Here is a 16,165-nt window from a genome sequence, read left to right on the forward strand (position 1 = left end):
CAGTCATACCCCTATTAATCGCAAAGTGATGGCATATCCTAGCTATATGCCATCACTGTGTGTGATGACTACAAATGTCAAACAGGTCTGTAGCCCAAGCCATAAATTATTGGTATAAAGCCTGGTTTACATGGTGACTTTCTTCATTGGAAAGCAGCATTCAGTATTAAAGGGGTTGGCCAGGAAAAAAAAATATTTTCTAAAAACGGTCCCCCAGCTGTTTGCCTTCCATAAAACCCCCTACATACTTTCTAGCCAGTCTGTGTTTGATCTCAATCGTCCCTGCTGCTCTTTCTGTTTGTTTACATCCCCTGCTGTTTCCTGTCTTGTAACCCATGATCCCTTGCTGCATCTGAGGAGACGGTTACATGCCCCCCTTCCTCCACAGGATCTCATCTACTTGCATATTGCCATGCCCCTCTATGTTCACAGGTCATTCCCTGCTCTAATTACAGTCACCCAGCTCCCTCCCTGCACATTGTCACCTCCCCCCCACTAATAATCACACAGGAGGGATGGGGGGTTATATAGAGGGATGATGGGTGTTATATACAGGGATGTTGATGGTAATACACAGGGATGTTAGGGTTATAAACATGGATAATGGGATTATAAACAGGAATGATGGGAGGTTATACACCGGGATGATATAACTCCATCATCCCTGTATTCAACCTGTATGTAACCCCCATCATCCCTGTGTATTACCTCATCATCTCTGTATATAACCCCCAATATCCCTGTATATAACCCCCAATATCCCTGTATATAACCCCCATTATCCCTGTATGTAACCCCCATCATCCCTGTATGTAACCCCCATCATCCCTGTGTATTACCTCATCATCCTTGTATATAACCCCCATCATCCGGTGGGGGTGCCGGGGGCGTGGTCGTTGAGAGGAGACGGGCAGGCGAGAACTCTGAGAGGAGGAGGGGGCGTGTACTAGCAGAGACAACATTCCTTATCTTTGCTCAGCCAGCACTTCCGGCAAAGCAGAGCACGGGGCGTTATCAACTATGTTTACAGGCAGTGGGCCGGGCGGATGTTTCTGGCCCCACTGCCTGTAAACCTGGTTGATGAAGCGCCGTGCTTCAGCTCTGCCGGAAGTGCTGGCTGAGCAAAGACATGAAACGTCAGAGGAAGTGAAAAATTTACTCTGGGTACGGTCACGTGACCGCACATTAAAAGTAAGTAACGCCACAAGATATAAACAGACATTATATTAGGAAGTTAATTGTACATGCCACATTAAGTTGAAATAAAAATAAAATGTATTCCTGGACAACCCCTTTAAGCAACTGATTCTCTCATAAGGACGTAGCTGCAGTTTCTGTGAATTATCTCAAACACTGTTTTGCAACATTTCCATCTATTTCAAAGAAAGTTGCACACCTGAATAACATGTAAGTTGGCTGGCAACCATAACGCAGCAGAGTGTGCTATCTGTTCTGAATCTCATACATGCCATGCACGACGCTTGCCTTATAGTTCTCATGCTGCAATGATGCCATCCTCAATAGTTTTTCAAAACTTACGCTCTATTTCAATTGCATTAAAAAGAACTGCTCTCCTAGTGAGTTCCATATTTAGGCTATGTTCAAACGGAGGAGTTTTTGCGGAGGAGTCCGCCGCAAAATTCTGCATCCCATTCCCCGCTTTGATTTTTTTTTTCAACTAGTAGACAAAAGTGTCCTGCCTGATCTTCGGGCGGATTCTGCCCAAACCTCCCATTAAAGTAAATGGGAGTAGGAATCTTCCTGCTGACGGCAGGAATAATTCTGCGGTGGATTTTGCGTTGGGACCCGGCAAGCAAAATCCACCGTGTGAATATAGCCTTATGATGATCATGAATTTTTTTTAACATTTTATTTATAAAAGGATGCTTGGTTTTTTTCAAGTCACACTTAGGCTTCATTCAAACGGCAGAGAGCATGTATGGCAGTACACAGACTCCCATACGGTGCCGTACAATGATTTGTCAGGTACCGTATAAAAGGAGCTATTCAGTAGAAGCAATACTACTATTGGGGTAAATCTCTACATATGTCCTCCGATAAAACATGCGATGATTAAATAAGTAATGCGGAGGTACAGGCCCCATGCATCTCTGAGTGCTCTATTAGTACAGCTGTAGGCACCAGCTGCGTGACAAAACGGTGGCATTTTGCTGTGATGTTACGAAAAACACTATATGACCACAACCTGTGAATATATTCTTAGGATGAACTGCCGGATTGGCTCAGTGTCTGCTACTGTTATTCCATGCTCCCATTATGAGCTAAACTATTTTACTAAGGCCCCGTGCACACAACCGTAGAATTTGTCCACAATTGTGGACTGTAATTATGGCCTGCAATTACGGACCAATTCACTTCTATTGACCACGGACACCTTCCCGTATATATGCGGGAAGGTGTCCGGGCCGTAGAAAGCCTCCGCAAAATATAGGACGTGTCTTATCTTTTGCTTTTTAAGGACCGTGCTCCCATACTTTGTATGGGAGCAAGGGCTGAAAATGCAGGGGGAGACTTTGCGGCCGGCTGTGCCCATAATCATGGATTGTGATTACAGACATGGCCGTGTGCGTGAGGCCTAATAGTAAATGTGTCAGGATTTATTTTTTAGTCAATTGGAAAGGAAACTTGGTACTGGGGGTAATTTATTGAAAAAGTGATACATCGTGTGACCGCCTTATAACCAAGTACAAAGGCCCACATTTATTATGCAGTTTACGCCAGGGTTTGTCATAGACTTTGACACTTTGGAAAAATCGCAAAGCAATGTGAAAAGTGGGTCTTCAAGGAGACATAGTTTAAGCTACATTTATAGGTTGAAATGGCACAAATGAGCAGGCGTTAATTTTGGCCCACATTTACGAAGACTAATGTATCTTATGCCAGTCTAAGTATAGGAGTTTGTTGGAGTGATTTGCAAAAAATTAATAAAGGCGCACACCTCTAAAAAATTTGGCGTGTTTTGCACTTTTGGCAGAAAATCAAGGCGGGAATGTATTAAACACTCGGGTAGATTTACTAAGACTGGCGTTTCATATACCAGTCTAAGATTTCTGCTCCGCTGAGTTTGTCGCATCTTTCCAGTGGCCGTGCGCCACAATGCAACTGCAGCCCTCCCGATCGAACGGACATAAAAAAAAAAAAGTTTCATTTATTTTTTTAATTTTAGGGCCCGGAAAAGGCCTCTACCTTGGTATCTACATCAGCTCCTATGATTTCCTCCTACATTTTTAAGCCCCCTTTTTTTAGGGTGCTGTCAAATTCTCTCACCTGGCAAATTGCGACTTTTGGTCCTTTTGCGACTTCTGCCTGGCGTAGATTTTATTTTCTGGTACACGGCCTGCCAGAGTTGCGTCAAATTTATTAAGACGCATGCACCGTTAATAAATTAAGCGCATCTTACTCCAGCGTTTTTTAGATTAAGGCTGGCGTATCAAATGACAGTATTATGCCTCTTTCACACTTAAAATGTTTTTGGCAAATTAAACTGCATTAAAAAATGCTAGCGTTATTAAGATGGAACATGTAACAATGCGTTTTTCATTTAGTGTAATTTTGTACATGCTTTTTTTTTCTGGAGTTTTTTTTAAAAAATCCTATAGGGAAGCCAATGGGAAAAAATGCTTGAAAAAAAGGCCATATCCAGAGTATGCTTCGTTTGGAAAAAACACCAGTGGCCACAAAATTGGCCAAAAAAAATACCACAAACAAAATTTTGTTTGTATGTAGTGCTTTTTCAATTTTACTAAAGACTTTAATGTAACATCTGGATGCACCACGAAAAACTCTATTAAAAACACCACCAAAAACTAAGTAAAATGCTGGGTGTGAATCCAGCCTTAATAAATTCCCACCAAAATCTATGGCTCGTGTACTGACTTTAAAATTTGGGCCATTTTCATCTAGGTTACTGTAAAGGGTGTATTTGGGATTTCAAAATGGATGGCCTATCCTTAAGATAGACCATCAATATTAGATGGGGGGGGGGGGGGGTCTGACACTTGGTACCTTCGCCGATCAGCTGTTGTAAGTGGCCGTGGCATTCGTGCAAGCGCCGCGGCCTCTTCATAGTTTACATTGGGTTTCGTTAGTGTTCATACTTGTATACGCTATTACTTTTACAGCAGCTGTGCAAGCTGTTGCAACCTTGTTCCAATCACTTGAATACCCTGCACAGCCGATACGAAGGTAACAACGTGTGCAAGTACGAACAGAAAAGAGTCACCTCCTGACGAAGGGTGTGCGAAATGCGCGTTGAGGTGTCTCCTCAGGTGCATACTTCCTCATCTGCCATCATGTCAGGTATTTAATCAGTCTTATTAATATTTTTCTTGAATTTTTGCACTTTGTTGCTTTAGACTGATTGGAACCGTGGTACAATCAGTGGGACGATCCTAGGTATATTCTGCCCTCTGATGTACAATTAATAAGAGATTACATTAGTAATTCTAGTATTGACTTTTGGATTAGTGTGGCTTGTTTTCACCGTTTTTATCTATGTTTTTTTAACTATTTTGTACAATGTTTGTCTAATAATTGTAGTGGGGTATTTTGTCCTCTTGAGGGGGACTATTAAAGTTTATTATCAATTTATTTCTGAGTTATTGATTACTGATTAGGTTCATTAGACAATTTTGGTTTTGTGACCACATTTCTTTTGTCTTATGCTGTAGATATATGCTCGGGATGTGTATATATAGTGTATATATATATATATATATATATATATATATATATATATATATATATATATATATATATATACATAGGTTATAACGAACAGGAAAGAGACCTATGTAAACAATGAAGAGGCTGCGGCGCTTGTATGAACGCCACCGCCACTTAAAGCAGCTGATCGGCAGGGGTGTCAAAAGTTGGATTCCTATCAACTGAAATCTTGGATAATCCACCACACTCACTTTTGATGCTTCTTTAAAATCCGGGGTCAACTGCTTAGTACAGGTGGGCTTTTATTTTTTGACTGTCAACATAATATATCAACTGAAACCGAACGCTGATGTGAACAGGCCCTTGCCATGTAATCAGTGGTAATGCGAACGGAAGCTATGGTTTCAGTTTGCCTTTCCGTTCATGGGTTCCCCCAAAGGAAAGTTCTGACGGAACCAATGAATGAATGTGAACACACCCTAATAAAAACGAATTATAAAGTTGCACAAAACACTGATTGACCCTTTTTATTAATAAAAATTATTTCAAAGGTTTACATATCCTTTAATATATTTGGCAAATCACTTCAACTGTTTTCCTTACTTAGAAAAGTAATCTCATCTCGGACATGTAAGACATATCCACAGGATATGTCATAAAAAATGTCTTAGATGCAGGTCCCACCTCTGACTCCCGCCCTACGTTCTGCCGCTGGGCTCCTGCTACTGAGGTAGGCCCCATGCACATGACCGTAAAAATAATCCGTAATTGCGGACCCTGATTTGGTCTGTAATTACGGACACATTCAATTCTATTGGCTGCGGACACCTTTCCATATCGCTATGGAGTGCGTGCCATAGAAATGTTCAGAAAATTATGGAACATGTCAGTTCTTTTGCATTTTTTCGGCCATGCTCCCATACTAAAATAACGCCCCGTCTGAACAAAACGCAGTTTTTCCAATTGATTTTAATGGGAAGCTATTTGTTGGCTGCATATTAGATAGACCAGGGCGACTGCCGCTACAGGGGTCGCAAAGGCCCCCACACTGCTATAGAAATGTACTATAGTAACTGGGGCATGTCATAAAATACACGGGCCCGTTACTATAGTTACAACACATACTTCCCCTCCTTCCCGAGCTCAGCGAAAGTCCTGATATCTTCTCGTGTAATGACATCACGACGCTGGATGGTGTCGGGTCATCTGCTGCACCGAAGAGCAGGGTAAGTGTAACATCATTACTGCCTGCTGGGGTCCTGTATCTAAGCCTGCCTAAATACAGGGTCCAACAGACAGCATCACACATGGGCTTAGATACAGGGCCATGTATACTACTGTCTGTTGGACCATGTATCTTAGCTTACCACAAGGCAGGCTTAGATCCCAGCAGAGAGTAATCTTATACTGTATAAGATTACTGACTGCTGGGGCCCTGTATCTAAGCCTAACATGTGGTAGGCTTAGATACAGGGTCCAACAGACAGTATCACACATGGTCCCTGTATCTAAGCCCATGTGTGATGCTGTCTGTTGGACCATGTATCTAAGCTTACCACAAGGCAGGCTAAGGCTGGGTTCACACAACCTATTTTCAGACGTAAACGAGGCGTATTATGCCTCGTTTTACGTCTGAAAATACGGATCCAATACGTCGGCAAACATTTGCCCATTCATTTGAATGGGTTTGCCGACGACCTGTCATTTACGCGTCGTCGTTTGACAGCTGTCAAACGACGACACGTAAATTGACTGCCTCGGCAAAGAAGTGCAGGACACTTCTTTGCAACATAATTTGAGCCGTTCTTCATTGAAGTCAATGAAGAGCAGCTCAAGATTACGGGCGTCAATGACGCCTCGCATAATGCGAGGACGAGCAACTACGTCTGCAATTACGGAGCTGTTTTCTCCTGAAAACAGTCTGTAATTTCAGACGTAAAAGCCAGCTATCGTGTGCACATACCCTTAGATGCAGGAACCCAGCAGAGAGTAATCTTATACATTATAAGATTACTGTCTGCTGGGGTCCTGTATCTAAGCCTGCCTTGTTGTAGGTTTAGATACATGGTCTAACAGACAGTATCACACATGGGCCCTGTATCTAAGCCTACCACGTTTTAGTATTGGTTTTTTTTTGTGTTTTTTTACAGGTTTGGTCGTTGGACTACGTCAGATTCGAGGACTACTTCGATTAGATCAGAAATGGGGGGGACCCCACTGTAATTTAAAAAAATAAAAATAAAAATGGGATAAACGTTGTGCAGTCCCCTTCATTTTTCATAACCAGCCAGATAAAACACAGCAGCAGGCTGGCTCTACAAGGGTGGGAAGGGCCACTGTTTTTGGTCTTTTCCAGCCTGCGGCCGCCCCAGTGCCCGACCATCACTACAGATGGTCAGGTACTGGATCGTACCCAGCTCTGCCTGGTACCCCTGGTGGCGGTGGCAGGGTAAAACTCAAAAACGTCTCAAAATACGGAAGGGAAAACAGCTCCTGATTTTCAGACTTTTTTAAGCCACTCGCAATTTTCGCTGAGTTTTTCACTGCGTTTTTTACGGCCGTTTTTGGAGCTGTTTTCCATAGAGTCAATGAAAAACGGCTCCAAAAATGTCCCAAGAAGTGAACTGCACTTCTTTTTCGCAGCCGTTTTAATATGCAGCCGTTTTTCAAAACGGCCGTGTAAAAAAACGGCCCGTCGGAACAGAACCCCGTTTTTCCCATTGAAATCAATGAGCAGATGTTTGGAGGCATTCTGCTTCCGATTTTTCGGCCGTTTAAGGGCCGAAAAACGGCCGTAAATAGGCCGTGTGAACATACCCTTAGCCTCTGCACCGGCTAACACCAAGCCTCGCCTTAGTAATGGATGGTGTCAATCAGCCAGCAGCTATTAATAAGGTGATAGTAATAAAGTTTAAAAAAATACAAGGACATAGAAAAAATATTTTATTGAAATAATCCCACACAACACTCGTTAACCATTTTATTGAGAATAAAAAAGCCGTAATCAAAGTAGTCCCAGACTCTGCAGTAGTCCAACAGCGGAACCTGTAAAATAACACAAACACACCGAAAAAATTTGTAACGCATAAAAAGCAAAACAATTATTATTCTTACCTTTCCTGGGTCCAGCGCTGGAGCCGCAATGTCAGCGAGCTGGGCTCTATATCTAATCCAATCATGTGTGATACCGTCTGCTGAGCCACTGTATATAATCCTACCCATAGCTATAGGGTCGTAGTGCTATAGATATGCTGTCTCATATATATATATATATATATATATATATATATACACGCACACACATTTTTTGGGGGGTGAACATATGTTAGTATGAGGATACTTACTGCTGGGCCATGTATCTAAGCCTATCATGTGTGATACTGTCTGCTGAGACAAGGTGGGTATGTGGGACTACCTACAGGCAACTGCATGGAACGGTCTACAAGGGGGATGTATGGCGGGGGGACCATACAGGGGGGTTTGTGACACTATATACAGGGGGATTGTGACACTATATACAGGAGGCATTGTGTGGGGAACGCTGTATAGGTGTCTTTGATTACAGCCCCGAGACAACTTTGCTTGGGGCCCCAGAAATGCCAAATTTGCCCCTGAGGGTTAGTGCTAGGATACTTACTTAGGGCCCCCTGTATCTAAGGCTACATTCACATGAGCGTGACAGATTTACGTAAAAAAACGCATGTAAATCTGGTCGTGTGCGTTACGTTTTGCATCACTGTGCTTCGCGTGTGGCATGTGTTTTTCAGGCACTCGCAAGCCCTTTTTTTTTTTCAATGTAATTGATGTGTGAAACATGCACATAGATGTCGTCCGTGTGCTGTCCGTGGTTTTCACACACCCATTGACTTCAATGGGCGGCTAGGTGCGTGAAATACACCAGTATAGGACATGCAATGAGTTTCACACAACGGACACTCGCTGCATGAAAACTCACGCATGTGTGAATAGCCCCATTGAAATCAATGGGTCTGTGTGCTGTGCGTTGTTTCAAAGCACAGCACATGGACGAGACTCACGCTCGTCTGAATGACCCTAAGCCTATCATGTGTGATACTGTCTGCTGGGGCCATGTATCTAAGCCTATCATGTGTGATACTGTCTGCTGAGCCAATGTATCTAATCCTATCATGTGTGTTACTGTCTGCTGGGGCCATGTATCTAAGCCTATCATGTGTGATACTATCTGCTGGGGCCATGTACCTAAGCCTATCATGTGTGATACTGTCTGCTGGGGCCATGTATCTAAGCCTATCATGTATGATACTGTCTGCTGGGGTCATGTATCTAAGCCTATTATGTGTTATACTGTCTGCTTGGGCAATGTATCTAAGCCTATCATGTGTGATACTGTCTGCTGGGGCCCTGTATCTAAGCCTATCATGTGTGATACTGTCTGCTTGGGCCATGTATCTAAGCCTATCACGTGTGATACTGTCTGCTGGGACCATGTATCTAAGCCTATCATGTGTGAAACTGTCTTCTGGGGCCCTGTATCTAAGCCTATCATGTGTGATACTGTCTGCTGGGGCCCTGTATCTAAGTCTGTCATGTATGATACTTTCTGCTGAGACAATGCATCCAATTCCATCCAGCGGTGTAGCCATAGGAGCCTTAGGGTATGTTCACACTGAGTTTTTTTACAAGTATTTTGACGCGGAAAACTCGTCAAAAAAACGGCCGAAAATGAATCCCATTGATTTCAATGGAAGGCGGAGGCGTCTTATTCCCGCGAGCGGTAAAACAGTCTCGCCGGAGAAAGAAGGGACATGCCCTATCTTCTGGCGTTTACGCCTCTGACCTCCCATTGACATCAATGGAAGGCAGAGAAAGCGTATTTCGCAGAGTTTTATGCCCGCAGCGCTCAATAGCCGCGGGCAGTGGCGTAGCTAAAGGCTCATGGGCCCTGATGCAAAAGTTCTTATTGGGCCCCCCCCACCCCGCAAACTTCTCATGGCCGACCGTCGGCAGCTTTCAGCTGCATCGCTGGGTCTCCTAAGTGACCCAACAATGCAGCACTAGCAGCCGGGGGCGTCACTAAGGACTTAAAGTGTCAGGGGAAATAGCCCCAATACATATACCCCCCCCCCCCCCAAAAAAAAATGTGTGTGTGTGTATAGGAGACAGCATAGCATATCTATAGCACTACGACCCTATAAACTATGGATAGGATTAGATACAGAGGCTCAGCAGACAGTATCACACATGATAGGATTAGATATTGGGCCCAGAAGACAGTATCACACATGATAGGATTAGATATATGGCCCAGCAGACAGTATCACACATGATTGGATTAGAGATAGGGCCCATCAGACAGTATCACACATGATAGGATTAGATACAGTGGCTCAGCAGACAGTATCAAACATGATGGGATTAGATATAAGGCCCAGCAGACAGTATCACACATGATTCGATTAGAGATAGGGCCCAGAAGACAGTATCACACATGATTGGATTAGAGATAGGGCCCAGCAGACAGTATCACACATGATGGGATTAGATACAGTAGCTCAGCAGACAGTATCACACATTATAGGATTAGATACACAGCTCAGCAGACAGTATCACACATTATATGATTAGATACAGTGGTTCAGTAGTCAGTATCACACATTATAGGATTAGATACAGTAGCTCAGCAGACAGTATCACACATGATAGGATTAGATATAGGGCCCAGCAGACAGTATCACACATGATAGGATTAGATACACAGCTCAGCAGACAGTATCACACATTATAGGATTAGATACAGTGGCTCAGCAGTCAGTATCACACATTATAGGATTAGATACAGTGGCTCAGCAGACAGTATCACACATGATAGGATTAGATACAGTAGCTCAGCAGACAGTATCACACGATAGGATTAGATATAGGGCCCAGCAGACAGTATCACACATGATAGGATTAGATACAGGGCACAGCTCGCTGACATTGCGGCTCCAGCGCTGGAACCAGGAAAGGTAAGAATAATAATTTTGCTTCATTATGTGTTACTAATTATTTTTGTGTGTTTGTGTTTTTTTTACAGGTTCGGTTGTTGGACTTCGGATTCCAGGACTTCAATGACAGCGGTTTTTTATTCTCAATAAAATGGTTAATGGGGGTTGTGTTTTTTTATTTCAATAAAATATTTTTTCTATGTGCTTGTATTTTTTTAAACTTTATAATTACCGCTTAGTAATGGCCGCTGGCTGATTGACAACCTCCATTACTAAGGCGGGGCTTAATGTTAGAAGGTGCAGAGGCTAAGGGCGGATTTACACAAGCGTGTGTGTTTTGCGCGCGCAAAAGGCACTTAACAGCTCCGTGTGTCATCCCCGTATGATGCGTGGCTGCATGAGTTTCGCGCAGCCGCCATCATTATGACACTCTGTATGTTTGTAAACAGAAAAGCACGTGGTGCTTTTCTGTTTTCATTCATACTTTTTACTGCTGTTGCGAGAATCACGCGCGTCCCACGGAAGTGCTTCCGTGTGGTGCGCGTGATTTTCACGCACCCATTGACTTCAATGGGTGCGTGATGCGCGAACAGCGCAGAAATATAGGACATGTCGTGCGTTTCACGCAGCGGACACACACTGTGTGAAACTCACAGACAGTCTGCACGGCCCCATAAACTAACATAGGTCCGTGCGACGCGTGTGAAAATCACGCACGTTGCACGGACATATTACACGTTTGTGTAAATCCTCCCTAACACTAACCCCCATTATTACCCCGGTACCCATCGCCACCAGATGTACTGGGAAGAGCCGGGTACGAACCAGTACCCGACCATCTGTAGTGACTGTAAGGCACCGGGGCGGACGCAGGCGGGTAGTATTAGGCTGGGGAAGGCCAAAAACAGTGGCCATCCCCACCCTGGTAATGCTGCCTGCTGCTGCTGTGTTGTATCTGGCTGGTTATGAAAATTGGGGGGAACCCACATTGTTCTTTCCAATTATTTTTATTTTTTTTAAATGACGTGGGGTCCCCCCCATTTTTCATAAGCAGCCGGATACAATAAGGCTGGGTTCACACAACCTATTTTCAGACGTAAACGAGGCGTATTATGCCTCGTTTTACGTCTGAAAATAGGGCTACAATACGTCGGCAAACATCTGCCCATTCATTTGAATGGGTTTGCGGACGTACTGTGCAGACGACCTGTCATTTACTCGTCGTTTGACAGCTGTCAAACGACGACGTGTAAAAATACAGCCTCGTCAAAAGAAGTGCAGGACACTTCTTTCAGACGTAATTTGAGCCGTTCTTCATTGAACTCAATGAAGCACAGCTCAAAATTTACGGCTGTCAGAGAAGCCTCGCAAAATGCGAGGAGGAGGAATTACGTCTGAAACGAGGCAGCTGTTTTCTCCTGAAAACAGTCTGTCATTTCAGCCGTAAAAGCCTCTCACCGTCTGCACATACCCTAAGGGTATGTGCACACGATAATTGGCTTTTACGTCTGAAAAGCTCCTCCTGGCATTATGCGAGGCGTCTTTGACGGCCGATCATTTGAGCTGTTCTTCATTGACTTCAATGAAGAACGGCTCAAATTACGTTGCAAAGAAGTGTCCTGCACTTCTTTGCCGAGGCAGTCATTTTACGCGTCATCGTTTGACAGCTGTCAAACGACGACGCGTAAATGACAGGTCGTCTGCACAGTACATCGGCAAACCCATTCAAATGAATGGGCAGATGTGTGCCGACGTATTGGAGCCGTATTTTCAGACGTAAAACGATGCATAATACGCCTCGTTTACATCTGAAAATAGTTCGTGTGAACCCAGCCTAAAGCAGCAGCAGCCTAGCATTACCAGGGTGGTAGGGGCCACTGTTTCTGGCTTTTCCCAGCCTGATAATACCAGCCTGCTGCCGCCCCATTGCCCGACCATCGCTAAAGATGGTCAAGTACTGGATCGTACCTGGCTCTTCCCAGCACCCCTGGTGGCGGTGGGAACTGGGCTAATAATGGGGGTTAGTGTTAGCCTCTGCACCGGCTAACACTAAGCCCCGCTTAGCAATGGATGCTGTCAAAAAAACAACACAAAGACATAGAAAAAATATTTTATTGAAATAAAAAAAAAACACACCAACGACCAGTCCAACGACCGAACCTGTAAGAAAACACACAAAAAAACTAGGTAGGCTTAGATACAGAGTCCAGCAGACATTAATCTTATACAGTATAAGATTACTGTGTGCTGGGGCCCTGTATTTAAACCTACCGTGTGGTACGCTTATATAAAGGGCCCATCAGACAGGATCACACATGGGCCATGTATCTAAGCCTACCATGTGATTGGCTTAGATACAGGGCCCAGCAGACAGCATCACACAATCTGTGATCCTGTCTCATGGGCCCTCTAAGCCTGCTACATCGTAGGCTTAAAGGGGTTGTCCAGTCCCTAAACATTGATGGCCTATCCTCAGGATATATCCAAAGCAGAAAATTACCACAGCACTGGACCACAAGTGGGTGCACGCCTCAATAGGACCGGATCCGCGGTCCCCAATATCAGATAGACAAAATAGACGAGGAGACAGCACTTCCAAAATATGTCAGCTTTTTAATCACCCGTGCGACTTTTCATGCTTGAGAAAAGTCCTGCTGGACTGAAACGTCGCACGGGTGATTAAAAAGCTGACATATTTTGGAAGTGCTGTCTCCTCGTCTATTTTGTCTATCCTCAGGATAGGCCATCAATAGCTGATGTGTCAGGGTCCGTCTCCCAGGAGCCGGCCAATCAGCTGTTTTGAAGGGGCCACAGCACTTGTACGAGAGCTGCTTCCCCTTCATTTCACTTACTCGCTCACACTGTGAATCGCTGACACGGATTCACAGTGTGAGTGGTGACCGGAATGAAGGGGAAGCAGCTCTCGTACGAGTGCTGCGGCCCCTTCAAAACAGCTGATTGGCCGGCTCCCGGGAGTCGTACCCCGCCAATCCGCTTCAGCAGACAGGGATATTAATCTTACCCTCCTCTTCAGCCGCGGCGGATGTCCTGACTATCCGGGATCACGATGTTGTGCGCGGCACATAGCGTTGCGACGTAATGCGCTGCGCACAGCGCTGTGACGTCAGGACCTCCGCTGCTTCTCCGGAAGCAGGAAGGTAAGTACTGTCGTTACTATAGTAAAAGGGGCCCGCGGCCCAAGTTCCTATAGTAACTTTTTATTGATGTGGTGCGGGGGGGCCGAGGGCCCCCCTGGCTTCGGGGTCTGGTCGCAATTGCGACCGCTGCGACCCCTATAGCTACGCCACTGGCCGCTGGCAAAAAAAGCCGTGAAAATCGGCGTGCAGGCAGAGGAAAATCTGCCTCAAACTTCAAAACTGAATTTTGAGGCAGAATTTTCGCCTGCAAAAAACTCTGTGTGAACCCAGCCTTAGTCTTATAAGTTATACCATCTCCGATATGTATGTAAAAATGTTTTTATATTAGGGCGAGGGGTGGGGGGGTAAAGCTATGTCTCGGGGCTTCTGGCCCGGATCTTTTAAGACCTCAGCAACGCCACTGGGATAGATCAGAGGGTCCCTCTACCAGAAGAGTGCGAAGTCCTTGTGACTAGGATCCTACTTCTGGACACGTCACGCCGATGACGTCCCGGGCCACGCCCTCCACACACCTGTTGAAGCACCGCAGCACAATTCGGTCACAACTATGAACAAGCCGGCGGCAGGGGGCGGGGTCTTCAGCGGATGTGGAGGGGTTTGGATGGAGTTCAATGACGTCAACACGCCGGCCGAAGTTTGATTTGCTGACTGTCGAGGATACCGACGTCATAGTGTAAGGTTCCCGGAAGTGTCGTGTGTGACAGTGAGACAGGAGTGAGCGGAGGCTGCTGTAATTCCCTCCTCTCCCCCAGTCCATATCGTTGTGTACGGGGGGCGTCTGTGTCTGCTTATCCCGCGGTGCTTCACACTGTATGCACCGTGACTGCTGCCGCCTGACGCTCACAGCCGCCCCGCCACAGCTGTCATTCTTACCAGAGTCCCCACTTACTGCCCGCAGACATGACCACACGCTCAGAGAGGGAGAAGGCCCAGAAGCTGAACGAACAGCACCAGGCTATCCTGTCTCGGATGCTCCGGGAGGATGACAACAAGTACTGCGCTGACTGCGAGGCTAAAGGTGAGTGTGTGTCCTGTATATGTAATGTCTGCTGCCATCTCTTATATGAGGTGTATCCTGTATATGTAATGTGTACTCCCATTTATCTGCTGCCATCTCTTATATGAGAGTGTATCCTGTATATGTAATGTGTACTCCCATTTATCTGCTGCCATCTCTTATATGAGAGTGTATCCTGTATATGTAATGTGTACTCCCATTTATCTGCTGCCATCTCTTATATGAGTGTATCCTGTATATGTAATGTATACTCCCATTTATCTGCTGCCATCTCTTATATGAGTGTATCCTGTATATGTAATGTGTACTCCCATTTATCTGCTGCCATCTCTTATATGAGTGTATCCTGTATATGTAATGTATACTCCCATTTATCTGCTGCCATCTCTTATATGAGTGTATCCTGTATATGTAATGTGTACTCCCATTTATCTGCTGCCATCTTACATGTGTATAGGCTGGCTCCAGGGATGTCTGTAGTTAGTCTTGTCACCCAGCCTACTCCCCCCTTCCCCAGTTTACCATGTTCTATGATCAGTCATTGACATTGTCACCAGAATTGCCCTGGTATAAATATAATATATATGACGTACATTTGTAGGACATTTCACACTAATATTCATAATTATAACTTGTAATTCTAGGTCACATGACTCATATTGATGGTGCGTATACTGTTACTATATTGGAATGTCATCAGGGACATTAGTGACTTGATGAGTTGTCAGTTTATGATCAGCGACAGAGTAGGGGATCCTCAGGTACGAAGGTCCAGCAGTCCATAGGCTCCGTGAAACGAGGAGCTGTTGGCTTATATCTAAAATATTCCACAAGTCCTTTGGGCTGTGTGTGCAATGACACGTCTACCTTGTACAATAAGTGCTCATGTAGGTTTTGATTTTCTATTTGCACTTGGCTTTACTTACAAGACCATTCTGCCATCACCCTGGTAACAGTCCGAAGCTGAGAATGTTCATAGAATAGTTATTGAGCCTACAAACCTCATCCGGATAGGAGTTCTCCATCAGCTGATATCTCAATGTCTGGCTGCTGATCAGGTGATGTTGCATAGAGCAGCTGCAGATGGGGGGAGATGTAGTGTAACACAGCGTTCATATGAATTGTCCACCATGTAAGGCTTGGTTCATACTATGTTTTCTCAGTTTGTCTGTCTTGTTGAAAAAACAGATCTTTAATTGAAACTTGTCAAACTGAGACAGTGGCTGCGTTCACATCAGCGTTGCCCTTCCGTTGAGGGGTTCCGTCGTAGGTTTCCGTCGGGTTAACCCCTCAACGGAAAGGCAAACGGAAACCGTATCTTTTTAAAAATGGCC

The 16,165-nt window shown here is 44.8% G+C and overlaps 1 protein-coding gene across 4 annotated transcripts in view; it reads left to right on the top strand.

The window, feature by feature from the left end:
• The first annotated feature begins 14,356 nt into the window (after positions 1-14,356).
• Positions 14,357-16,165, top strand: part of SMAP1 (small ArfGAP 1) — a 256,284-nt gene continuing 254,475 nt past the window's right edge. The window contains exons 1-2 of one of the 4 annotated variants that reach the window (XM_075862007.1): positions 14,357-14,831; positions 15,476-15,496. In XM_075862007.1, the coding sequence (XP_075718122.1) occupies positions 14,714-14,831; positions 15,476-15,496 (139 nt within the window). In that variant the 5' untranslated portion in view covers positions 14,357-14,713. The remainder of the gene's footprint in view (positions 14,832-15,475; positions 15,497-16,165) is intronic. The other 3 variants (XM_075862009.1, XM_075862008.1, XM_075862011.1) reach the window with 3 other exon arrangements.

This window comes from Rhinoderma darwinii, chromosome 4 (genome assembly GCF_050947455.1).
Source record: "Rhinoderma darwinii isolate aRhiDar2 chromosome 4, aRhiDar2.hap1, whole genome shotgun sequence".
Lineage (NCBI taxonomy): Eukaryota > Metazoa > Chordata > Amphibia > Anura > Rhinodermatidae > Rhinoderma > Rhinoderma darwinii.